The sequence below is a fragment of the Pan paniscus genome, chromosome 2 (assembly GCF_029289425.2).
Source record: "Pan paniscus chromosome 2, NHGRI_mPanPan1-v2.0_pri, whole genome shotgun sequence".
In the NCBI taxonomy this organism is placed as follows: Eukaryota; Metazoa; Chordata; class Mammalia; order Primates; family Hominidae; genus Pan; species Pan paniscus.
In genome coordinates this window covers 148,629,602-148,655,338 of record NC_085926.1, presented here as the reverse complement: position 1 = coordinate 148,655,338, position 25,737 = coordinate 148,629,602, and the positions used below count along the sequence as shown (strand labels likewise).

At 45.0% G+C, this 25,737-nt stretch overlaps 1 protein-coding gene across 1 annotated transcript; it reads left to right on the top strand.

The window, feature by feature from the left end:
• Positions 1 to 2,595: 2,595 nt before the first annotated feature.
• On the top strand, positions 2,596 to 24,853 carry SIAH2 (siah E3 ubiquitin protein ligase 2). The gene is made up of 2 exons (XM_003826639.7): positions 2,596 to 3,535; positions 23,280 to 24,853. Exons 1-2 carry the CDS (start codon positions 3,119 to 3,121, stop codon positions 23,835 to 23,837), a joined length of 975 nt encoding a protein of 324 aa, XP_003826687.4. The 5' UTR covers positions 2,596 to 3,118; the 3' UTR covers positions 23,838 to 24,853.
• Positions 24,854 to 25,737: the final 884 nt, after the last annotated feature.

The following is a 25,737-nucleotide window of genomic DNA, read 5'->3' as shown; positions in this document are numbered from 1 at the left end:
ATTGATGTGGCTCACATAGCAGACCTATCCACTCTCCCCCTGCCTACCTTCAGCAACTGCCCAGAGTTTTTTTGTTTTGCTTTTGTATTTTAATTACCCTGGTTGACTTAATCAGGTGTGCAATGATGTGAAGGAGGAAGAAAGAAGAAATTTCTCTATACCAGGGGAGGCATCTGCCAGGGTAAGAGTGGATGGGTTCGCTGTATTTTTAGAAAAATAAACCAAATTCTCTCTGCAGAGAATTGCTTTTCCTGTTATTGCTTTCAATACCTCCCAAACCAAATTGTTTTCTGAATGACCAGGGCCTATCTAGCTGGAACACTTAAAGCTCATGTCAATGGGGCAAGGGTGAGGACTCCAGTCTCCTAATGAGAGCTAGTAAGAAGCCGTGGGGATGGAGGTCATCACACAGAGAGGCTGGAAGTGGAAGGAAAGAAAATGTGTTCCATTAATAAATTCCAAATGCTTTGATTTTAAATTAAGAATGAAAAATATTACATTTTCTTCAATAACAGTAAAACAGTAGGTGATTTTTGTGTTATCACTTATATTTTGTGTCATAAAAAGGTGAAAATAAATAGAACATGATTTAATTTTTCTCTCTAGACCAGCTAAGGAGTTTATGTAAAGTTTGCCCACAAAATTTAGTGCTTTATTATAGGCTGAACAACTGTTTTCTGACTCTGTTGAGTGTGCTAATCTTAACTGTTTAACAAGACTGTAAGTAGGAATCAGGCATAATTTAGAGGCATACAGACTAGTGGTTAAGAAGGGCTCCTAGCGTGTTCCCACATTCTCAGCTGTGTGATCTTGAGCAAAGTAACCTATGTCTCGGTTTCCTCAACTGTAAAATGGAGATAACAGTAGTATTCATCATAGAGAGTTATGATAAATACTTAAAACTATCCATGCCCAACATACAGTGGGCACTCAATTAACATTAGTTATTATTTTATGCTCCCTACCTATCCAAAAACTCAGGTTCAGCCATGTTACTAAAGAGCTTCCAAAAACCTACAAAACCTAGTGTTGTTGTGTGTTCTTAAAAAAACAAACAAAACCCTACAGTGGTTTACCCCTATCATTGAGGTAAATGTCTTATTAAGCCAGTTGAGGCTCCCCTTGTGCTAACGCCACACCCCTACACTCCCGTTATATCCCCTCCAAGTCCCAATGCAATCCCAGAATACATTCTTTCACTCTGTGCTTTTTAGCTCCTGCTATAATGCCTGCCCACCCCGTGGTATCTGAAATCCTTCTTCTCCCACGAGTGCTTGGTTATTGGGCCTTGCTCTCTTACTAGAATGTAAACTGCATGAGAACCATTCTCAGAGCTCCAACAGTAGCTGACACATGATAAATGCTCAGGAAACATTTACTGAACGATTGAATACACCTATTAAGTTTTTTCAAGATTTATACCAAATTCCATCAATTCCATGCATGTATTCTTTCTACAGAAGCCCTTTGTAAGATTAAACTTTATTTCTTCTGGGCTCTTACGCCATATTTCTTGGACAAATTGTATTCATTCATTTTAAACATCCACTAATATTTTTAAAAGATAAGAGCTAATGTTTAAACAGTGCTTATGATGGGCGAGGTTGTTTTAAAAGCTTGAAATATATTAAACTCATTTACTCCTCACTGCCCCACCTATAAGATAGATTTTTTTTTTCCACTTTTACAGTTGGAGGGAACCATTTTTCACTCAGTCCTAACAGTTGGTCCTTACCTCTGTGTCTCCTATAAATATCCGATTTCTACCTAAGGTAACCCTTTCCCCAATTCCGGAATCGTTGGCTCAAGCAAAGTTTGCAGAAAAACAATTTTAACTGGGAGCACACAGTTACATTTGGACATGCGGTTCACCCCGGGCAACCGTGCCCTCTAGCGCTTCTGCTGGGCGCGCAGGGTGGCCCTACGCCTCGCAACAAAGACTCGGACTTCGGCCGGCTCTCTACCAAGCGGACGCAGCGCCTTACACTGGAGTTTCACCCACTGTCTTCAGAGACCTCACGACCCAACCTACGTTTCTGACATTTCTAGATGATCTCGAACTCTTAGCCAACGCTGCCCATGAGCTCCCTCCTCGGCCTGCTATACAAGCCAGGGGCGCTCAATTCAACGAAGCTTCCTCCTGGTCCGCTGGGAAAGGAATAAAGGGAGCTTACATCCTCCCCACCGCCCCCCTCTTTACTCAACCCCACCGTTAACTGTACAAAACTAGGTCCTGTGCCCGCTGCAGACCCAACTCGAGCCCCTCGCCCTGCTCCCACCCAATGCTTCTCGTCCTGACTCCGAACACAGAACCCGGGTGGCCGCATCGCCCTCTTCTCCTGCGCGCTGGTGACTCAGCCCTGAGAAGAGAAACCTCTCGGTTTTTTCCGACTAGTGCAGGGGCGCCCGCGCCCCGCCCCTGCCCGCCCGCGTCCGGTCCCACCCACCGTCCACGCTCCCGCCCCGCCTGAAGTTGCCTTTCTCGTTTGAGCTGAGGGACGCGTCAGCCAGGCACCCCGGGGTGTGGCCAGAGGACTTCGGCGACGCTTCCCCGAGAGTAGCCCCCCTCCTCAACCCAGAAAAGACAACCCCGCGGGGCTGCAGCGAGCCAGGCATGCTCACTGGCGCAGGCCCGGCCCGCAGCCCGAGCAGGAAGCGCCGGCGCTAGGCGGCCCCCTGCGCTGCCAGCTGGAGCCGGGCGGAGCCAGCGCCTCGGCGCAGGGTGGCTCTGCCAGTCCCCGCGCGCCTGGGCGGCCGCACACGTGTCCAGGCGTCACGTCCGCGCGCGCCCCCGGGGCTTGCGTCAGCGGCCGTTCCAGAAGCGGGTGGGCCAGGGCTCTTTGCGCACCGCTGGGGTTCGGGGCCCGGGACGCCGCCGGGAGGAGGGCACCGCGCGGGGTCCGACGCGGAGGCGTGCTCGGAACGCCGGGGGCTGCGGAGTGCATCAGCGCGGTGCAGCCCTCCGCCTGCCGGGCGCCGAGCGTCTCCGCCGCCCGGACCTGGGCTGGGCGCCGTGGCGTTGCCTCGGAGCTCGCTGCCCGCGGGGCGCGCACCGCCTTGACCCGGGCGGCCCCGCGGCAGGCAGGCGCCCGCAGTTCCATGGTTGGTTCGGAGCGCGATGAGCCGCCCGTCCTCCACCGGCCCCAGCGCTAATAAACCCTGCAGCAAGCAGCCGCCGCCGCAGCCCCAGCACACTCCGTCCCCGGCTGCGCCCCCGGCCGCCGCCACCATCTCGGCTGCGGGCCCCGGCTCGTCCGCGGTGCCCGCCGCGGCGGCGGTGATCTCGGGCCCCGGCGGCGGCGGCGGGGCCGGCCCGGTGTCCCCGCAGCACCACGAGCTGACCTCGCTCTTCGAGTGTCCGGTCTGCTTTGACTATGTCCTGCCTCCTATTCTGCAGTGCCAGGCCGGGCACCTGGTGTGTAACCAATGCCGCCAGAAGTTGAGCTGCTGCCCGACGTGCAGGGGCGCCCTGACGCCCAGCATCAGGAACCTGGCTATGGAGAAGGTGGCCTCGGCAGTCCTGTTTCCCTGTAAGGTAAGCCCAGGGACAGCCCACGTACCTCCGCCGGTGACCTCAGGGACTCCGGTATCCGCCAGCCCACTCGCAGGCCCGGAGAGGCGGGCGGCATCTCTCATTTAAAAAAAAAAAGAAAAAATGTTTACACTTCGTCCACCCTCCCTCAAGCCCACTTTGGGAGTAGGTCTGGGTTGACATTTACCGAGTAATAATTGTTAATAGACAATTAACAGATTAATTGGCATTTGCTGATCGTTAGAACATCGTAGCTCACCCGGCCCAATGCCCGCGTCCTCTGCAGACGTGTATTCGGGTACTCTCGGTAGGGCTGGGCCGCACCAGTAAAACTTGGACCGAGAAACTGACTGTGTGGGGATTGAGGAGGGAGGAAACGGGCGAGCTAAACGCCCCCTTTACCAGCGCTGGGCTCGGCTGAATTGATAACTGGAGTCCTGCACCCCGCGCCTACCGTCTGCGCACCCCTGACACGTGGGAGCTCTCGGGAGTGTAGCTAAAAAAAGGGCGCCTACAGCCTGTTTTCCTCTAGCTAGAAGAAAACCCAGCAAGCCACGCCTTTTTCTCTCCTAGCCTTCCAAAGACTGGGAAGGACTGAGGAGTTGTGGCTGCGTTGTTGTACTAAGTGGGGTGAAAACAGTCAATCAAGAAATTAACAAGGGCACTCAAGAGCTGTTGTTAACAGTTGTTTAAAGCTCATCACTTCATTTTTTATTTAATGTAAAAAGTTTTCAATGCCCTTGCGAAAAATGCAAGCCACCAAGACAAGAAGTAAAATGAAAGACCAAGATCTCTCCCCTCCTTTCCCACCATTGTTAGGTTTAGTGTGTATCTTTTTAAACTATATATACATACACCCTCGCAGCTAAATATAGAATCATAGATGTCAGTGTATGTCAGGGAGGTTTTTTAATACCCACACATAGATGTAAGTTTTTCTCCAAAAATGGCATCTGCAACTTGCTGTTCTTAAATTCATATTATCACACATATTTCTCTATACCTGAAACCTAGTCGACTTCATTGTATTTTAAATGGCTGCATAGTATTGCATTGTGTGGTCATATTATAACATTTGTTTACCTGCAGCTGTACGTGGAAACCTTCAGGAGCAGTTTCACAGACATACTTGTCTACATTATAACCTAGAACTATACTGTAAAGTCATTTTCTGAAATTAGAAGTGGAGATAATGTCATTAATACTTTCCAGTTTTTTTGTAAAAGTAACTTGCGCTGCCTCTTGGGCCATTTAGGCTGTCTTGCATTTCTCCTTGGTGCTGCTTATTTTATAGGACAAGAGCTCATTTTTAAATTAAAAATAATCCACCAGAGAATTCAGGCTTGGGACTCAGGTCAGTAAAATGAGTGCTTTAATTTGGTCTGCTGCCCTGCTGCAAATCAGGTTTAAAATAGCATATTTAAATAAGAGTTTGAATCGGTGTTTGGACTAGGGTGTTTCAGGCAACCTTAATAAATTGCTGTTAACCCCTCTTCATATAGTGCTTACTAATTCACTCAGCCCAGTTTCTCAAAATTTAGATAAAGTATTTGCATAGTTGTCTTAGGGTTGTGAAAAAGGTGACAACCTAGTGGTTGGAAAAGGTTTGGTGGTAGTTAACATAGAGTGGCTATTTGATGCTTGAGATATATTGCAGGGGTGGGGGATGCCCCATAGGATTTCTGGGGAGCCATTTTCTCACCCCTTTACTTTCCCTTAAACGCGCAGCGGCTAACAAAAGAAATGGCTTTTAGGTGAGTTTTAGTTCACAAATGAGCATTTGATATTAGTCAATAATCCATAATTTGTTTTTAAAAGGTAACCATAATAGAATTGTGTTGTTCCCAAGAGAAAGGGAAGGAAACAGTTATGCTATATGGAGCATGAAGTTTCACTTTCAGGATCTAGAACTCTGGTTCCTATGAAAGCATACGTTCTTTCCTAACGTGAAACAGGCTAGTGAAATCAACCTTGAAGAGGAGTTCTGGGAATCAGGGGTTCTCAGCCTTTCTGTACATGTCAGTGGTTTTCTGAGTCTCTATTCTATAAGAATGCAGTGGGGTAAAGCTATTACTTTGCAAGCTGAAATTTAAAAGGGCCAATTATTCCCCTGCAGACCAAGAACCAAGCTTAGGATGTGATCTTGGGGATGCTTTTGTGTGTGCATGTGTGTGAGTTGTATAAAGCTGGGGTGTGTGTGCCTCACCTTTGGTTGATCAATAATCCAAACTATTGGCAGGGCAGCTCAGCCAGTTAGTCTGGATAAACCAAACTTGAATGTATACATAGGCCCAGGGACCAACCAAGATGTGTTAGTTGTAGAGGATGAGAAACAACAGAGAGCCGTAAGGCCTGTATCAAACTTAAAACAAGGCAGATCTGTTTACCTAGCCCTTTGGCCTACAGTTTGAGGCTCCTAGAAATTATGGGACTGCCTTTTTACTGTCCCCACCTGCTCTCAGAATCTCTCATGGGCTGGATCATGTGAAAAAAACCAACGTTGAATAAAGTACCAGAGCCCACATCTCAAGAGCTGCCTGGCACTGCCACTGTTTGCCTGAAAGACCACCTCCCAGGGCCTTGATTTCCTCATCTATATAAATGAGAGATGAATCTGCTTGACTTCTAAGGACCTGTAGCTTCTAGCATTCTATGAAAAGAAGGGAGGCTATCTGGAATGTTATTGGATGCCCTCTATCTGCCAGCTACTTTGCAGGGGTCAGCTTTTACTAGTTTGCCTTTTTTTTTTTTTCAGATGAGGAAACTCATGCCTACAGAGTGGTTAAATGTGAAGTGACTTGTCAAATCACACAGCTAGTAAGAGGACCAGTCCAAGCGCCTGCATCTCAAAGGCACAGATGTTTTGTCCTACACCTTACTACGTAGGGATTTCGAATCTGAGTGTATACTCAAGATTCTGAATCATAACTCAAGGTTGACACCAGTAACAAAACCGTCTGGTTGGATGAGTTCACCAGATGGGCCTCTTATGGGACCATCCCAAAATGACAACATACATACTCACTGTGAAATTCATTGGCAGGAATTTTGTAGGGCATGTAGGGTAGGAAGATGGGGGGGTGGGGGAAACCTACAAACCTAGTATTTTGTGGGGTATCATCACAGCTCTGGACTGCTTCAGTTGGCAAAAAAATGGATGTATTGCCAAATAACTATCCCACTTAGGTTTAGGGTAATTAATTAAAGGCTAGAGTGTTGCCAGCACCTTTGATATGGGGAACTGGATGCATTATTAGCTCAGATCTTTGGGTGTGGTGACTCATGCCTGTAATCCCAGCACTTTGGGAGGCAGAGGTGAGCAGATCACCTGAGGTCAGGAGTTCGAGACCAGCCTGGACAACATAGCGAAACCCTATCTCTACTAAAAATACAAAAATTAGGGCCAGGCACAGTGGCTCACGTCTGTAATCCCAGCACTTTGGGAGGCTGAGGTGGGCGGATCACCTGAGGTCAGGAGTTTGAGACCAGCCTGACCAACATGGAGAAACCCCGTTTCTACTAAAAATACAAAAAAGTTAGCTGGGCATGGTGGCACATGCCTGTAATATCAGCTACTCAGGAGACTGAGGCAGGAGAATTGCTTGAACCCGGGAGGCAGAGGTTGCAGTGAGCCAAGATCACGTCATTGCATTCCAGCCTGGGCAACAAGAGTAAAACTCAGTCTCATTAAAAAAAAAAAAAAAAAATTAGCCAGGTGTGGTGGCAGGCACCTGTAATCCCAGCTACTCAGGAGGCTGCGGCAGGAGAATCGCTTGAACCCAGGAGGTGGAGGTTGCAGTGAGCTGAGATTGTGCCACTGCCCTCCAGCCTGGGTGACAGAGCAAGACTCTGTCTCAAAAAAAAAAAAAAAAAAAATGGAATGTCTAATAGTGTATGGCTTTCTTCCACTTGGGGTATTTTTTAATCCATTCTGTGGCTTGTTCCATGCCTGAGAACTTTTGACATCCTGTGCCCAGACTTAAATTCACCCCTTCAGTGTGTGGGTTTAGGGGGAGAAGTGAAGGTTGACACATTCATATCAACAACATAGTCTACTTTACCATCCAACGGTGTATTTTGATATCAGCCAAGTATTTCTCTCTACAACTATGAGCAATGCTAATCCACTCCAGCCTTCTTACACTGTGATGATACCTTTTCTTTGTCCTCTCTGAAAGTTTCTAGTAGCATATCTCCAAATAATTATTGAATTTGAAAGCCTCAGCCGGACAAGTCTTCTCTGTGGTTGAATTGTGACAATGTCTGTGTTCCTTAAAAAATAAAAAATAACATAAAACCAAGTAAGGTTAGACAAAACAGTTGAAAGTTTAAAAGCCCTTGGCTTCATCTAGTTCAGTGGAGACAAACTTTCTAAATGGGAGGAGGGCCATGTAATGGGAGGAGAGGAGAGGAGAGAAGTATTTGATGCACTCATGGCCTCGGGGTCAGGGAGACCTAGAGGAGCAGTGGAGATGGTGGAGAGCCAGAGAACAGGTGCCACCTCCCAAGAGGCAGCTTTTACTCAGCTCTGGCTGATTGGTGGGGTTGGGGATGTGGGTACAGGCATATCAGACCTTTAGATTTTTTCAAGAAAAGCCAGAAATCTGGATTTTTTTTTTTTTCCTTTAAGAGATGGCATCTCACTATGTTGCCCAGGCTGGTCTTGATACTCCTGAGCTCAAGCAGTCCTCCTATCTCGGCCCCCCAAAGTGCTGGGATTACAAGTGTGAGCCACCGTGCCCAGCCTGGATTTTTTTTTTATGTTAAATATCTCGATTTTTTTTCTAGCATTGGCTGACTTCACATGTATAGCCACCACTTGCAGACAAAGCGAACCACCACGTCTCCAGGCCAAATTCCAGCTGCCAGCATGCAGCCTCTGATCTGATTCTCTTGTAGAAGCATTCCTTGAGCCTGGAAGTTCTCATTTAACTCTTGCCATACATGAACTTTGGAACTCTGTTAGGCCCTAACTGTTGGTGATTTTGTAGCTTGTTTTCTTTTCATCTTCATTTTGCCAAGAGAATATTATTTTCTGGCCATCAGGAACCCTCAGATGATGGCCTTGTGACTAGATGTTTGACTCTATACAGGTCAGTTTCTTTTTTGCACCTGAGGGTCTTTAAGAGAAGGGATTGGACTAAATGATTATCCCAAGGTTCTTTCTTACCCTAAAATTTTAAAATATAGTAAGCGGTCCCAGTGAAAAGAACGTGAGCCAGGAAACAGAAGACCTGGGTTCTCGTCCTGGCTTTGTGTGACTTTGGTCCAGTCACATACTTCCCTGACCCTGTTTGTTCATCCATTAGAAAGAACGGAGATAACGCCTAGTTAGTGGGTGCTCGGAAATCAGATTAGAAGTGCTGTTGAGGGCTTTTGCTTTACCATATGGAATGGAATATGGGGGGTATTGGGGTGGTTGGAAGGTTGCAATGGGGGATCACCTGGAAGCAGGAAGCACAAGCTGATTAGCCAAAAATACTTTCAAAAACTTCTTCCTAACCCCCAGAATTCTCCTAACACAAAACTATTTACTTTGGAAGTTGTCCCTGAAGTCCTCACTACTGCCTGACATGGGCAAGGTTGGCCCATAAAAGCACAGAGTGAACTGGCAAGGACCAGAGTCCACATACATTAACTCCGGGGCTCAAGATTTTAAAGAACAAAATTGATAATACACCTTTCGTTGTAGTTTACTTTTTGTATAAAGCAGAAGCATTAGAATACTGTATGGCAGTACTTAAGCTTAATGGTGATTCCACACATAATTGGCCAAAGATTTTTCACAGGTCACCACGACCTGGAACTGGAGTAAATAGTTATCAGTGAAAGTTGAGCCTTAGTATAACCAGAACAGAGGCTTACCAAAAGTTACAGCAGGTCTGGCCTATAAAATACCAGCCCAAGATTGGGATAGACTCTCCCGTTCTGTGGTAGAGCTGTTTTTTGAAGCCCCATTAAAAAGTACTGTATATATGAATATAGTGAGGCTTCACTGTAAAATGTCTTAAGCATCAGATTTTGCTTCTGACAAAATTTGTGAGACATGGCCGTTCTTATTCAAACCCATAAGGTCGTCACTCCTTGAAAGGGGCATGTAGCAGATACACATTTGCTAAACTGTGTACCAGTGCCAGCATTTGGAGCCACTGTGTATTGCTGGCGAGTTTTTCAGGACATGATCATACACAGGGTATTTGAATGTGGTTCCACGCTGGACAGCCTGAAAAGGAAAATAAGAAAGTCTTCCTGATCAAATGTATCTTTATTTTAAGCTTTGGGGTATCCTTTTAAGGCTTGTGAAGGATACTGAAATGCTCTACAGAATTTCATCAGCTTTGCCCTAGATTGCAAAACTGTTGTTTTCCTCATTTCCAGTTTGGTAAAGATTTTATGTAATGATTTTTAGACTGTGTAGCATCTATGGAATAAAAGGGTTTTCCTGTTCTCAGTTTTTGCCCACAGGTGATATACAGATGGATGAAAAATATTTCTGGTCAGGTGTGGTGGCTGATGCCTGTAATCCCAGCATTTTGGGAGGCTGAGGAGGGCAGATCATGAGGTCAGGAGTTCAAGACCAACCTGACCACCATGGTGAAACCCCGTCTCTACTAAAAATACAAAAATTGTGCCAGGCACAGTGGCTCACACCTGTAATCCCAGCACTTTGGGAGGCCGAGGCGGGCAGATCACCTGAGATTGGGAGTTCGAGACCAGCCTGACTAACATGGAGTAACCTTGTCTCTACTAAAAATAAAAAATTAGCCAGGCGTGGTGGCGCATGCCTGTAATCCCAGCTACTTGGGAGGCTGAGAGGCAGGAGAATCACTTGAACCCAGGAGGCGGAGGTTGTGGTGAGCTGAGATCGCACCATTGCACTCCAGCCTGGGCAACAAGAGCGAAACTCCATCTCAAAAAATAAATAAATAAATACAAAAATTAGCTGGGCATGGTGGCTCGTGTCTATACTCCCAGCTACTCAGAGGGCTGAGGTGGGAGGATCGCTTGAGCCCAGGAGGTCCAGGCTGCAGTGAGCTGAGATCTTGCCAATACCCTCCAGCCTGGGTGACAGAGTGAGACCCTGTCTCAAAAAAAAAAAAAAAGGGAAGAAAAGAAAAAGAAAAATATTCTTTTGCTAATGTGCCGGCCTATGCACTGCTTTAAAATTTTGAATCAGCAAAGATAGTATCTTTGGGTCCCTTTTACCCGCAGGATCCCTCTAACTCTGGCAGTTTTGAGGGCAGCCCCTCATCTGGCCTGGTCCAAATCCCAACTCCAGCCCCACTGTGACTGGCTGGTGACCTCTCCAAGCCTCAAGGTTGCCTTGAGGACCAAACACACTAATAATTCATGCAAAGTGCCTAACACAGCCCAGGCACTAAATAAATGTGCTCAGTTAGAAGCTGACAGAAACTAAATGGCCGATATCTGAGGTCAGGTTCATGCATAAACTTGAAAAAAAGGAATCATTCCTATTTTTTCCCATAGATTTTCCCAATGAGCTTCCCTTCCCTACTCTTAATCATATAGCATTTTCATAGAGCTGTGTAAGTTGGCCCTTGTATTGGTTTTTCAGTGATGAGGCTTTTTTTTTCATTTCTTTAAATTTTTTGAGAGGGAAAGCTGGTTAGATTAAGCAGCATTTTAAATTATATGTATTATATTTTGTGTATTTTTACATATTATGTTTTCTAAAGTTATGATTATTTTTAAATGTAGAACATATAGAAAATAGTATAAAATTAAAATCTCCTATAATCTCCCTCACCTAAAGATAACCACTATACCATTTTGCATACATCCTTGCAAACTTATTTCTACATCAGTGGAGTTTTTCTTTAAAAACAAAAACAAAAACAAAACAAGTGAGATGGTGATATGGTTTGGGTCTATGTCCCCATCAAGTCTCATGTTCAATTGTAATCCCCAATGTTGGAGGTGGGGCCTGGGGGAGGTGGTTGGATCTTGGGGGTGGATTTCTCATGAATGGCTTAGCACTATCCTCTTGGTGCTGTTCTCATGATAGTGAGTCTTATGAGATCTGGTTATTTAAAAAGTGTGAAGCACCTCTCCCACCCTTGCTCCTGCTCTTGCCATGTGAGATCCCTCACTCCCCCTTTGCCTTCCACCATGATTGGAAGCTTTCTGAGGCCTCCCTAGAAGCAGAAGCCGCTATGCTTCCTGTACAGCTTGCAGAACCGTGAGCCAATTAAACCTCTTTTCTTTATAACTTACTCAGTCTCAAGTATTTCTTTGTAGCAATTTGAGAATAGAACAATACAGGTGGGGAATCCTATTGTCTACACTGTTTCATAATCTGCTTCTTTATCTAACACATTCTTTAACACATCGTGACTGCTTTTCTACAGTGATAAATATTCTTTAGGATCATATTTAATGGCCACATATTGCGGTTCTATAACAGTACCAGAGTTATTTAGTCAGGCTCCTATTTGTGGTCATTTAAATTCTGTTTTCTTACTGAGATTTTTTTTAAAGCACAGCTATAACCAAATCTTTGTACACAAAAATATAGTTATTTCCTAAAGATAAATTCCTTGAAGTTGGATGGTAGAGCCCAAGGGTATATGCAGAAATCTAAGTGTTTTTTTTGTTTTTTGTTTCGAGACAGGGTCTAGTTCTGTCATCCAAGCTGGAATGCAGTGGCATAATCACAGCTCAGTGCAGCCTCAACCTCCTGGGCTCAGGGGATCCTCCCACCTTAGCCTCTTGAGTAGCTGGGATTACAGGCACAGACCATCATGCTTGGCTAATGTTTGTATTTTTTGTAGGAACAGGGTTTCACCATGTTGCCCAGGCTGGTCTTGAACACCTGAGCTCAAGTGATTCGACTTCAGCTTCCTGAAGTGGCAGGATTACAGGCATGAGCCGCCACACCCGGCCTGAGAAATTGAAGCTTTTTGATAGTAGAACCAAATTGTTTTCTCCCTTAGAATGGCTTACAGTTGAATGTCCATTTCTTCCCAGCAGCACTGACATTGGGTGTTACCTTTTGGTTTTCTTAATGCCACAGCCTGCTTTTTCTCCCTGGTGCAGTGTCAGGCCAGAGTTGGCCGCTGCTGACCCCACCAACTTTACATCATACTCGCTCTTGCCTTGGAATCTGCTGCAGTTCCAGGCCCTCTCCTTCCCACAACCCATCTGCCTAGCCAGTTCTTGCCTCTGCTCACCCCTCTCGTCTTTCTGAAACTCTCCTAAGTCTACTGGTGGAGACAGATGTGCCAGTAGGGCAGAGCCCGTCTGAAGTACTAGGAGCCGAAAGGAGTCCGAAGACCTTGCTGCCATGGTGGCACCAGCTGCATGTTGAAGGTGCGCAGCGGTTTGCCCGTGAAGAAAGAAGGGATGGAAGCTCATAAGGAGGCTGTGTGGGAGGCCAGCAGAGTTGCTTGTGAAGGATGTTGCTTGCCTTGCTTATAGATGGCCCGAGCTAGGCACCCATGCTCGTGCAGTTTTTAAGTTTGGGGGCAGAAACTCCAGTCTGGACTAATTACATATACAGTGTCTTTTTCACTACAACCTCTTGCTTTTTCTGTGCCCACTCTACCCTTCTGAGGAACAGTGATCCCTCTTCCCATTCTAGACCCAAGTAGTGGCTTTTGCAGGGATGGCAGTGGTACCAGCGGGCCCTCTTATTAGGGTTGCCAGATAAATACAGAATGCCCAGTTAAATTTGAATTTCAGATAAACAACAAATAACTTGCGGGGCCAGAGAAGAATAATAAGTATATTCCAAACATTGCCTGAGAGACATCTTGTATTTTTATTTGATAATTTTTTTTTTTAATATTGAGATGGAGTCTCGCTCTGTCGCCCAGGCTGGAGTGCAGTGGTGCGATCTTGGCTCACTGCAACCTCTGCCGCCCGGGTTCAAGTGATTCTCGTGCCTCAGCCTCCCGATTAGCTGGCATTTCAGGCTCATGCCACCACGCCCGGATAATTTTTGTATTTTCAGTAAAGACATGATTTCGCCATGTTGGCCAGACTGTTCTCGAACTCCTGACCTCAGGTGATCTGCCTGCCTCGGCCTCCCAAAATGCTGGGATTACAGGCATGAGCCACTGCACCTGGCCTATTTAATAATTTTACAACCCTACCACTTAAGTCTTTTGGTGAATTCAGTTGGTTTCGTTGAGAAATAAAGACTGCTGAGGGGAATAGAGCTGTTTGAAGAACTGTCAGGGCAGTTACGTGGTTGTGCAGGTGGGAACCTGGCATGGAAGAGTGAGGGCATACTGAAAGGGTGGGTGTGGTACTGGTCACATGGCATAGAGCCTTTAACTCAGCTTTTAAGTGTTTTGTTTGCTTGAACATGCACTTTGAAAGGACCTCACAAAACTGGTTCTCCATGACAATGTGTGGTTACCTGCTAACTCTGGCTATGGACAGATGAGAAACATACATGGTCAAAAGTCAACCTTTGTTTAAAGTTTCTAAGATTAAAAATAAACCCCTGCCAGCCCTGGGAGTCTCTGTAAGGCTAAACACACCCTCCCTCGATAGCAGGGTGTTCTCAGATTTCTGCAGTAATAATTATGCCAGGCCAGTTGTGGTGGCTCATGCCTATAATCCCAACACTTCGAGAGGCTGACATGGGAGGATCACGTGAGGCTAGGAGTTTGAGATCAGCCTGGGCAACACAGCAGGACCCTGTCTCTTTTTAAAAAGAAAGAAAAGAAACTTATGCCAAAGTCTTCCCAAGACACCTCTTAGTAAGAAAGCTAAAAGGTGGTTTGTTGACTTTCTCTTAGGCAAAAAGGACAGATTTTTGGGCCCAAGATTTTAATTAGAATTGTCTTCCCCAGAAGAAATTTAGTAAAGTGAACAGTAAGTGTTTCCTTACTCTCACCACTGTTTGGTGACACTGTTTGACTTGACAGTTCTAGTGCTGAGTAATAGTGTCTTCTCCTATCACTGTCTGTAAAACTGTTACTGCACTATTGGTTGATGATATCTCTCTCTCTTTTTTTTTTTAAGAGACAGAGTCTCTCTCTGTCACCCAGGCTGGAGTTCAGTGGCGTAATCTCGGCTCACTGCAACCTCCGCCTCCCGGGTTCAAGCAATTCTCCTGCCTCAGCCTCCTGACTACAGGCACATGCTGCCACGCCCGGCTAATTTCTTTTGTATTGTAGTAGAGATGGGGTTTCACCATGTTGCCCAGGCTGGTCTCGAACTCCTGAGCTCAGGGAATCCGCCTGCCTCAGCCTGCCAAAGTGCTAGGATTACAGGCATGAGCCACCGTGTCAGGCCTGATTATCTCTTCACACTGCCTCACAGCAGAGTTCAGGAATTTACCATTCAAGTTAAGGGAAAATACGCTAAGGTTCTTAGAGGAAGGATGCTAGACAGATGCAGGTTGAATATTATAAATAAGTCACAAGAACAGATTTCACTTTCTCCTGTTTCCCAAGCCTTAACATGATTAACTTGAAGAGTCTACAACTCTTCCACTGTTAATAATAGTCAAGGAGTAAGTCATAGACAGTTTTATAGACCCACTCATAGGTGATTTGGTAGGCTCCAGGTCACACAGGACACTGGCTACTTGAGTTCCAATCACAGCTACTCTACCATTGTTGTAAACATATTTTAAGCAAGAGGAACATACAGCCATCAAAAGGACAACTGTGCTCATGTTTTCCAGTCTAGGTAAGATCTCAGAAAGGCTATAAACCTTCTCACTGCCAGGCATGGTGGCTCACATCTTTAATCCCAGCATTTTAGGAGACTGAGGTGGGAGGATTGCTTGACGCCGGGAATTCATGACTACCCTGGCTAACAAAGTGAGACCCCGTCATTTCAATAAAAAAAAAAATTTTTTTAATCTTCTCACTCCAAATAGTTATGTAAATAAAATATGTGAAACACTTTCATCAAAAATGACAAAACCATAGTGCCTGAAATCTAAAACAAACATTTCTTCTTACATGATCTCAAAATCTATTGATTTTTTTTTTAATTCTAAGTCCCACAGTAAAACTTCTAATTAAAGTAAAATTAACATGGTGGAAAACATTCCATCTTCGGCAGATACATCTAACATTTATTCATTTATCAACAAATATTAGGTGGGCAAGAAGCAGGCAATGAATCAGTGAACCAATAAGCAAAATTAACAAACCTGTAAATTAACTAGAAAATAACCTGTGATCATTCAGTGCTCTTTGTGGGGCAGGTAAACATTTTAAATCACAAAACAGCTAGCTTGAATTGCTAGAAGTCCTTTTAAAAGTTTGACTGATGGTTAAAATGTAACTTTTACCGTGATGTGGATCTATACTAGGCTTAGCTGCCAACTCCCATTTGCACAAGTCCTAATTATCTGCTAATCATACATAATAAATTATACTGTCAGAAATTCATCCTTCCAGTTGAGCTCATATATCTCTTCTTCCCACTTCCAGGTTCACCTCCCAAAAGAAAAAAGGGGCTTAAGTAAATTTTATTCCTGGAGCTCATCTTTCAAATGGGTCTAGAACAAAGTGGAGTTTACCTTGGACCACTGAGAGTGGTGAATAATGAAACTACATGCCAAGGCCACAGACTTGTCAGGCACCCGCAAACCTTTAGAAGGATCAGAGGACAATGGAGAATGCATTGTCTTCTATAGGGGCCAAAGAAGTGTTGGTTATTATGACAATTCATTTCTCATTGCAAAATTGTATTGGTTCACTACAGTCTCAAATAGCCTCTAGTAAAAGAAAAACTACCAACTTCAGTTGCATTTACATGTAGTTATGTAGTTAAAGGTATATATTCTTTTAAAACAAACACTATTATGATAAAACTTAATTCATTCAACCAATTCTGCATAAACCATTTCTGTCCCATAAAAGATAAATATGCTAACTCGGTCCCTGGATTCTTTAGTATGTTTTTATGTATGTATTTTTGAGACAGGGTGTCTGTCAGTCTGTTGCCCAGGCTGGAGGGCAGTGGTACAATCACAGCTCACTGAGCCTTGACCTCCCAGGCTCAAGCAATCCTCTCACCTTTGCCCTCCTAGTAGCCGGGACTACACGTGTGCACCACAAGGCCTGGCTATTTTTTTTTTTTTAACTTTTTATAGAGACGGGTCTCCCTATGTTGCCCAGGCTAGTCTTGAACTCCTGGGCTCAAGCAGTCCCTTCATCTCGGCCTCCCAGAGTGCTTGGATTACAGGCTTGAGCCGCCTTGCCTGACCATGTTTTTATTTTGATATGATTTCAAACTTACACAGCAGTTGCAATAATAGCATTTAAAAAGTCCCTTATAGCCTTTATCCAGATTCACCAGTTACTTCCTTTTTGCTCCAGTTGCTTTATCATTTGTGCTGTCTTTGCTCATACTTTTTTTTAACCATTTGAATGTAAATTGCAGGCATCTTGTCCCTTTACCCCTAAATACCTCATTGTGTTTCATCTAAAATCATTTTCTTATATAATCATAGCACAGTTATCAAAATCAGGAAATTTGACACACAGCAGATCCTATTATCTAATCCACAGTCCACATTCAAATTACAGCTTTTACCCCAGTAATGAATGTCCTTTATAGGAATTTTGGTTTCTCATTCTAGAGTTATGCATTGCACTTAGCCATCAGTATGCATTCTGTGATCATTACAACTTATTTAGGTTGAAAGAAAGTGCCATTTGCTTTTTTTTAACTCCAAGACAAGGTCATTTCTTAGATTTAATTCAAAAGTTTATGAGCATCAACAACAAAATATCGATTGTGGTTTGTTTTTCTTGAGACATTCTCATTTGAGGTGCTAGCAGGTATTTTGCTATAAATTTCAGCTGTTTCCTAGGACGTAAGCCGGTCTAGGCAGTGTGGTTACCTCACAGTTCCCTAAAGAGCCATGCTTCTGCTGTGGAGCACATGCTCCTCCCATTGAGTAGATTGTTGATTGCTGGGTTCAGTAAATCATTCTTGAATTGCATGGAATCAGATTTCATTAAATAGGTTAAGTGACTTGTTCTAAACCAGTGACAGCATCCATGACCTTCACTAGCACCATGGCTAAGAAGGCTTATTTTGCTTGCATACTCATTTCATAAGTAAACATAATGTGACTGTGTTTATTAGGTAAATAACAGGTGTCTTGTGTTTGACTGTGTGTTGCTGTATCTTGTTGTGTGTATTTGTGTATGAAGGGGTTTCTATGCTGAAAAGGGAAAAACCCTGCCTAAATTCCAACTTAAATACAACCTTCAAACCCCACACCCAGGAAAAGAATGGGAACTATTCGCTGCTTTCTGCAAAGATCTAAGAATGAGGGTCCGGATTACACATCACATCTCAATGGCAGAACACATTTGCACAAGACTTTTGAGTCACTGCAACATGAAAAGTTTGTAAAGCGAAGTTAGAAATGGGATTTCAACATCTCTTTGTTTCTCATTCTGCTGGGCCATCATCTACCTCCCAATTTTTTTTTTTTTTTTTTTTTGAGATGGCGTTTCGCTCTTGTTGCCCAGGCTGGAGTGCAGTGGCACAATCATGGCTCACTGCAACCTCTGCCTCCCAGGTTCAAGTGATTCTCCTGCCTTAGCCTCCCGGGTAGCTGGGACTACAGGTGCCCACCACCACAACCGGCTAATTTTTTTGTTTGTTTTTGTTTTTTTGTATTTTTAGTAGAGATGGGGTTTCACCATGTTGGCCAGGCTGGTCTCGAACTCCTGACCTCAGGTGATCCACCCGACTCAACCTCCCAAAGTTCTGGGATTACAGAAGTGAGCCATCGTGCCCGGTCCTACCTCCCTATTTTCTTCTTTAGTTTTCAGAGTGTGTGTGTGTGTGTGTGTGTGTGTGTGTGTGTGTGTGTGTTTTCTTTAGAGATGTTTACTTAAAACTAATTCCCCCTGGGGAAATGAGCAGATATTTCCCTAAGGAGAAATCTCATTTATAGCTGTGGGCTTGTCCCAGGAGACACAGGCAGCCCTCTGCGAACCAGCCCAGGTGCCTTCTCTCAGTAACAAAAGGGTACAGCTAAGAACCAGACATCTAAAGGAAAGCCCTCCCCAGCTTAAACGCACAAGTCCTTGACCTTTTCACATTTTGTGGGGCAAGCCCTAGCTGGAGTATGAAGTGAAACCTCAGGACTTTCTTGCCAGATCCCAGAGAAGGCTGGGAGGGCCTAATGGCTGGTTACTGATTTGAGATGCTGCTGCCTTATTCCTCAGGGAGTGGCACTTTCAGGGCTGTTTCTCTCTTCTTGCAAACCAAAGAAGTTAATATTAGAACCTGCTTCCAAAAGCAGTGTATCTGTGGACTCTGAGTTTTATGTGTGTTGGGTTGGTGGCCAGGGGTGAAGGCAGATATAAATTATTTGTTTATTTTTCCGAAAATATTGATTCTTTGACTCCTGAGCTGTTGTGTGCAGTGAAAGAACCCTGGCGGGGCAGCCTGGGAATGCAGGGCTCTGCTCCTTGTGAAGCCACAAATGACCACAGGGCCCTGACCAGTCAGCCACACTCTGGGAGCATCCAGCTTCTAGTGAATAAAACGGGTAGAATGGACTCCCTGGTCTAACTCCATGCTTTGCTAGCAATCATGTTCTGATTGTGTGGCAAGGCTGGCATTCCTGAGTTGCCCTGGTAGTGCTCATTGGGTGGGCCAGTGACCTACTGGACCTGCTTGCTGGCATGGGCCGCTCCTTGCAACTGTGATAGTGGCTGCCTGGAAGCCAGGTTTTGTCATTCTTGAGAATTGGAATGAGTAGTTCTTATCAGAGTCAGTGGTTCTCAACTGGGGCCATTTTGCCCCCTACGTGACATTTGGCCATGCCTGGAGAGCTGGAGACATTTCTGGTTGTCACAACTGAGGGGCAGGGGGTGGTTGCTATTGGCATCTAATGAATAGAGACCAGGGATGCTGCTAAACATCCTGCGGTACACAGCACAGCCCCCACAACAACGGATTATCAGGTCCAAAATGTCAATAGCACCACTGTCGAGAAACTCAAAATAAACTCCATTGTCAGGAAGGTCCCTGACCTGCCTTCTCCTTTAGGTTGTTTGTTTGTTTGTTTGTTTTTTGAGACAGAGTCTCAGTCTGTCGCCCAGGCTGCAATGCAGTGGCACGATCTCAGCTCACTGCAACCTCCTCCTCCTGGGTTCAAGTTATTCTCCTGCCTCAGCCTTCCTAGTAGCTGGGATTACAGGTGCATGCCACCACACCCAGCTAATTTTTTATATTTTTTGGTAGTGACAGGGTTTCACCATATTGGCCAGGCTGGTCTTGAACTCCTGACCTCAAGTGATCCACCTGCCGCAGCCTACCCAAGTGCTGAGATTACAGGTGTGAGCAGCGCGCCTGGCCTCCTTGAGGTTTTATCCCCACTGTTTCCTCCACTCACCCTGTGCTAGAACCAGATGGAACAACTCCATCCACAATCCACTTGTCTACAATAAAGCTTTCCTCACCATGTCCTCCTCACCCTGTCCCACCTTGAAATCACCTGTTGCCCTCCTGGTCTTCCTTTACATAGTTGTTAAATTTATTATATGGTCTTTCTCAACTGGAAACACCACAAGGGCAGGATCCACAGCTGATTCCTTCTGTGTGCTCTAGGATAGAGGTTCTCAGCCCTGGAAACTCTTAGAAACCCTTGGAGCTCTTCAAGAAAACACAAGCCCAGGCTGGGCACAGTGGCTCAAGCCTGCAATCCCAGCACTTTGGGAGGCCGTGGCGGGTGGATCACGAGGTCAGGAGATCGAGACCATCCTGGCTAACACGGTGAGACCCCGTCTCTACTAAAAATACAAAAAATTAGCTGGGCGTGGTGGCAGGCACCTGTAGTCCCAGCTACTTGGGAGGCTGAGGCAGGAGAATGGCATGAACCCGGGAGGCGGAGCTTGCAGTGAACCGAGATCGCGCCACTGCACTCCAGCTTGGGTGACAGAGCAAGACTCCATCTCAAAAAAAAAAAAAAAGAAAAGAAAAGAAAACACAAGCTCAAGGCCAGGGGCCAGTGAGACTTGGCTTTGCTGCTCAGAAGCACCTAGACAGTTTTACATACAGTCTTGGGGAATTCACAAACTACTAAAGCCCTCCCTCGGATCCCTGGATGAGAGCCCCTGATGAAAGTGACAAAACACCCATGGTGCTCTGACATGCCATTCCAGAACAATGCCAAAACTGCTTGAAGTATGAAATGTGGTGTGTGTGTGTGTGTGTGTGTGTGTGTGTGTGTGTGTGTGTGTAGGGGGTTAAAGTTTAGACTTTAGTCATCATAAAAGTGGCACCAGTTGTTATGAAGACATGAACCTTACCCATGATGGAAAGAGAAGGGATAGATTGCCATGAAAGTTCTGCTTGTTCAGTAAAAGCAGAGTAAGCACCTAAGGCTTTAAAACTATTTATTTAAGTTAATAGAGGATGTAGCAAGATCCTTATGAAAAAACATGAGATCGTTGTCCACACAAATGCAAAGTAATGCCTTTTCTATTTGTGCAGTTTGGGGAGGTTCCCTGTTCTGTATATTTGGGTGGAAAGAAGTGTTGAATATGTGATTTGTAAGGCAAATCAAATAATTCAGAGTATAAATACTCCTACTTGAGTGGGGAAAGTTATAAAATGATTGCCAAATGATAAATATTTGCTGTAAATGTTGAGTTCGTCATGAATGAGGAGTGGTTTGGGACTTTGGGCAGAGGTGCAGCTGGTACCTTTCTGGGTGCCATTGGCCAAAGTTCATCTCATTCCTGGGCAGCTATGGGGAACAGTTCGTCTTGAAACATCTTCAGATATTGAGAGCTTGTTTCGAGACTCTGCCAGGCTCTGGGCTATTTCTTGCTATTTTTATTGTGTGTGTGTGTTTTTTTAAACTGGACAGAAATGTCTCACCCATCACTCACAGAAGAACATGAGGAGGCTCTGTATTCCTAGCCACACCCTAGATTTAAAACACAGTTAATAGGGATTTGTTTTTCAGGCCTTATAAAGTAAGGAACACAAAGTATAAATACACATGGATAAATAAATTTGTTTCTCCTGAGTGAGTTTTTTTACAGCCAGGCTTTAGAAATTAGTTCAGAGTTTTAAAAGATGAACAAACAATTCCTATGGGCAAATAAGTAACTGAAATATTTCTGCCAATTTCTGTTAAATATTATAATCCGCTTAGGTATGGGGAAGTGGGGGTTGGAGGATGAGCTACATTTCTTTCTTTAAGCCACTCTCCTTTCCGATTAGGGGAGACTAATCCCCCTGAGAGTGGAGGCTGTCATCCTTGCTTCGGAATCCTCTGAGTGACTGTAACTTAGCGTCTTGTATGGAGAAGTCACATAGTGCATACTATCTGCTTGTTGCTAGTGATAAATTCATCTATAAAGGTTAGAATTTGACCGACTTCAAGTTTAAAAGGGGGATTATTCTATAAAGCAGGGTAGAGAGAAGCAAAAACAGCAGTGGTGCTTTTTTCTTTTTAGCAACTGGACATAGCATCTTAGAAAAATGACCTGGCCTTGCCCTTATTTGGTGCCTTCATGTCTCAGTGGAGCAGGGGAATCCAAGTGTGGTTAGCCAGACAGTTCCCCTGCCATTCTGTGCTCCAGGGGTCTAAGGCTGACACCTAGTTTCACCTGAAAAGGTGATTCAGGTTTCTTAATTCTTTACAGAACAGCTTAGTACTCAGGGCAGGTGTCTACTTGTGGGCTGATCTCCATCTGGTATCTAGGAATTAACACTGTCATCCTTGTGAGAGTCTGGAGTAGAAGTTCAGTTCCTCTTGGTGTGGTCTTTTGCCACGGCAGGTATGATTTATCCACTAGGAATGTCATCCCAAGTGCAAGGGAGAAAATGATTTTGTTCTCCTACCCTATTAAGGCAGTGTCTGAGGGGCAGACTGATCATGTCAGCAAACTTGTCTAGTTCTGCTTCCTCCCGGGCCTGTTGTGAGGACCTGACATACCTGACCATGAAATGATGTGCTCTTGAATCTGAGGAAGTGTTGGGGGTCAGCAAGCTTTGAGAGGAGGGTTAGGCCCTTCTCATGTTAACCTCCACTGGCCAGAACCAGACTGACCAGTAGTCTTCTGAGTTAGTTAAGTAGCTCTTGGATGTGATTTCCTTCCACCCAAAAAATATGGGCAAAGCCCCCCAGAGGGAAGGTCAAAAGGATGCAGTGGGGTAATATTTCTAGCAGTATGAAGGGGTCTCCAGGCCTCCGCTGCCCTAGCCTGGTGATGCCAGCAGCAAAGAGCAAGGAACCAAAGGGCAGCCTTCCCCACGGCCTGCCTGCCAGTCACCAGTTTGAGCCAGAAAGCAGTGGAGGGGGACAACAGAATTATACTGTTGTTAATATTGTCTATATGTGAAAACTAATCTTGGGATAATATAATATTCCTTGCCCAACCCCATCCCCACCACCCAAGCAATTGAATTCTTTAAAAAACAGCTTCACAGAAAATATGGGGAAGACCAGCTTTTATAGGGCTTGCTCAACAATTTTGAGATGTGCACAGTAAGAGAACTTTAGTTCTCATCCCTTTGACAGCAGAACAGGGGGCATGGAAAACAGCATATTTCTGGTTCAGGAAATACCCTTCATTTTATGCATGACAGCATTGATGATGAATAGAGACTGAGACTTTTAGTCTTGAATATTTCACTTGCTTTGAGCAAAAGTAGTTAAGAACACAGTTTAAGCCCAGGAAAATGGAGTAGTTAAGTACTCATAGAGGGTTGAAGCAATAGAAGTTTTGAGAAGGCCCAATGGCTCAATGCATTTCTTTCTTTGCAGTATGCCACCACGGGCTGTTCCCTGACCCTGCACCATACGGAGAAACCAGAACATGAAGACATATGTGAATACCGTCCCTACTCCTGCCCATGTCCTGGTGCTTCCTGCAAGTGGCAGGGGTCCCTGGAAGCTGTGATGTCCCATCTCATGCACGCCCACAAGAGCATTACCACCCTTCAAGGAGAAGACATCGTCTTTCTAGCTACAGACATTAACTTGCCAGGGGCTGTCGACTGGGTGATGATGCAGTCATGTTTTGGCCATCACTTCATGCTGGTGCTGGAGAAACAAGAGAAGTACGAAGGCCACCAGCAGTTTTTTGCCATCGTCCTGCTCATTGGCACCCGCAAGCAAGCCGAGAACTTTGCCTACAGACTGGAGTTGAATGGGAACCGGCGGAGATTGACCTGGGAGGCCACGCCCCGTTCGATTCATGACGGTGTGGCTGCGGCCATCATGAACAGCGACTGCCTTGTTTTCGACACAGCCATAGCACATCTTTTTGCAGATAATGGGAACCTTGGAATCAATGTTACTATTTCTACATGTTGTCCATGATGTGACTTTCGTAAACCTTCAAAATTATTTGGGCATAGTGCTCTATGTTTAATAAAGGTTTTTATAGATGTTTTATTCCATATGTCTTCACAAGTCAGGACCCACAATTACCCGTGTTTTGTTTGAACAGCAGTTTCCCATCTGGCTTCGACCCAACAAAGTTCATTAACCTGGGATGAATGGGGTTGGCCTGTTGGTAATTTGGATGCTGTTCTGTGATCTAAAACAACTCTTATTGAATTGTATTTACTCCCTAAACAACACTTGACAGGCTGTTGCACAGGGCTTCTATAGATCAGTGTGTTAGGAATGGGAGGCCCCTTCCTGCCTGCCTTCCCATATTGGTCCCTTGACATTGACAAAAGCACAGTGACTGTCAGCAGATTCCTTTACTTTTGTTTGTGGGAGGTAGGAATTGTTTTAATGCATTTTAAACAGTGTTTCTGAAATTGGATGGCTGGCTAATAGACACTGAATCACCCGGAGTGCTTATCTTAAAATTGCAGATTTAGGGAGCCTGCCAATTTAACAGTCTCATCAGGTGATTCTTTTCAACAGTAATGTTTGAGAATTACTGGGTTAAATTGTGGGAAAGGGTCCAGATTTTAAAGGTGCTTTAAGGTTGCCCTCTGCCGATACTGTTTGTCTTTCTACTGTTTCATCCCCTAACTTCCCCCAACCCTCAAATTAAAACTAGAACTATAGATCCACATGAACGCACGCCTGAGATTTGGTCACTCACCTATGTTTTGGGTGGATTGCCTAGGAAAGCAAGTCATATGGCCATTGATAGTTCTCATGTAATTAGTTTTGCTCACCACTAGTACAGATGACCCGTTTACACGTGGCTTCCCTCGGAAGCCCTCCTCAACAGTAGCTGGTGTGAAAGACTAAATCAGTAGAGTTGGAAAAGCTTTATAACCGGTGTGTCATATGCTTGCTATTTAAAGCTGTGTGTTGGTTTTGTTTTTCTGCCACATTCACTAGTTTTTTAATAAATATTTTCCAAAAATGGATATTGTGCTTCATTTCCCTAATTGAGTAATGGGTATTTATTGAGCATCTACTGTGTGCAAGTGCAATGAACCTTCATCACTACATCTGGGGTTGGAACTTTCACTGTTTGTTTCCACTGTGGAAACAGTCATTGGGCCAAGGTCATGGCACGGGTCCATGACAGCACTGGGGTCCGGGCTCATGTGTCTGAACCACTGACTGTCAGTGCTGCAGGTCTCCTCCCATGGCTGTCATTTCTATCTGACAGTGCCAGTACCTGTGCAATAAGAGGATTGCTCCAGCTTTACAGAGTCAGAAGGAAGACGCTTGGCCACTGCTGACATCCAGAGTGCTGGCGTTGATCCAAGGTGACCCACTCCCTCAGTCCCAACCCTAAACTCTCAAAAGAATTCAGAGGATTAGGGCCAAATGCTCAGCAAGGATTGAAGGCTGCTTACCTCAGTGTCCCAATTTCTTTTTTTTTTTTTTTGAGACAGAGGCTGGAGTGCAATGGCACTCACTGCAATCTCTGCCTCTAGGTTCAAACAATTCTCCTGCCTCAGCCTCCCAAGTAACTGGGACTAGAGGCCTATGCCACCACACCCAGCTAATCTTTGTATTTTTAGTAGAGATGAGGCCAGACTGGTCTCGAACTCCTGACCTCAAGTGATCCACTTGCCTCGGCCTCCCAAAGTGCTGGGATTAAGGCATGAGCCACCACACCCAGCCCTCAGTGTCCCAGTTTCATTAGCATACTACCAAATGGAGGTGATGGCTTTGGAGTTGATTTTGTTTTTTAAGTGAGATACAGCGTTGAGTTTTTATTAGCCAGCACAGGGCTCTGACATTTAAAGAATTGCTAAAGTAACCTCTTCTGTAAAAGTGAAAAACAGTGCCCTACACA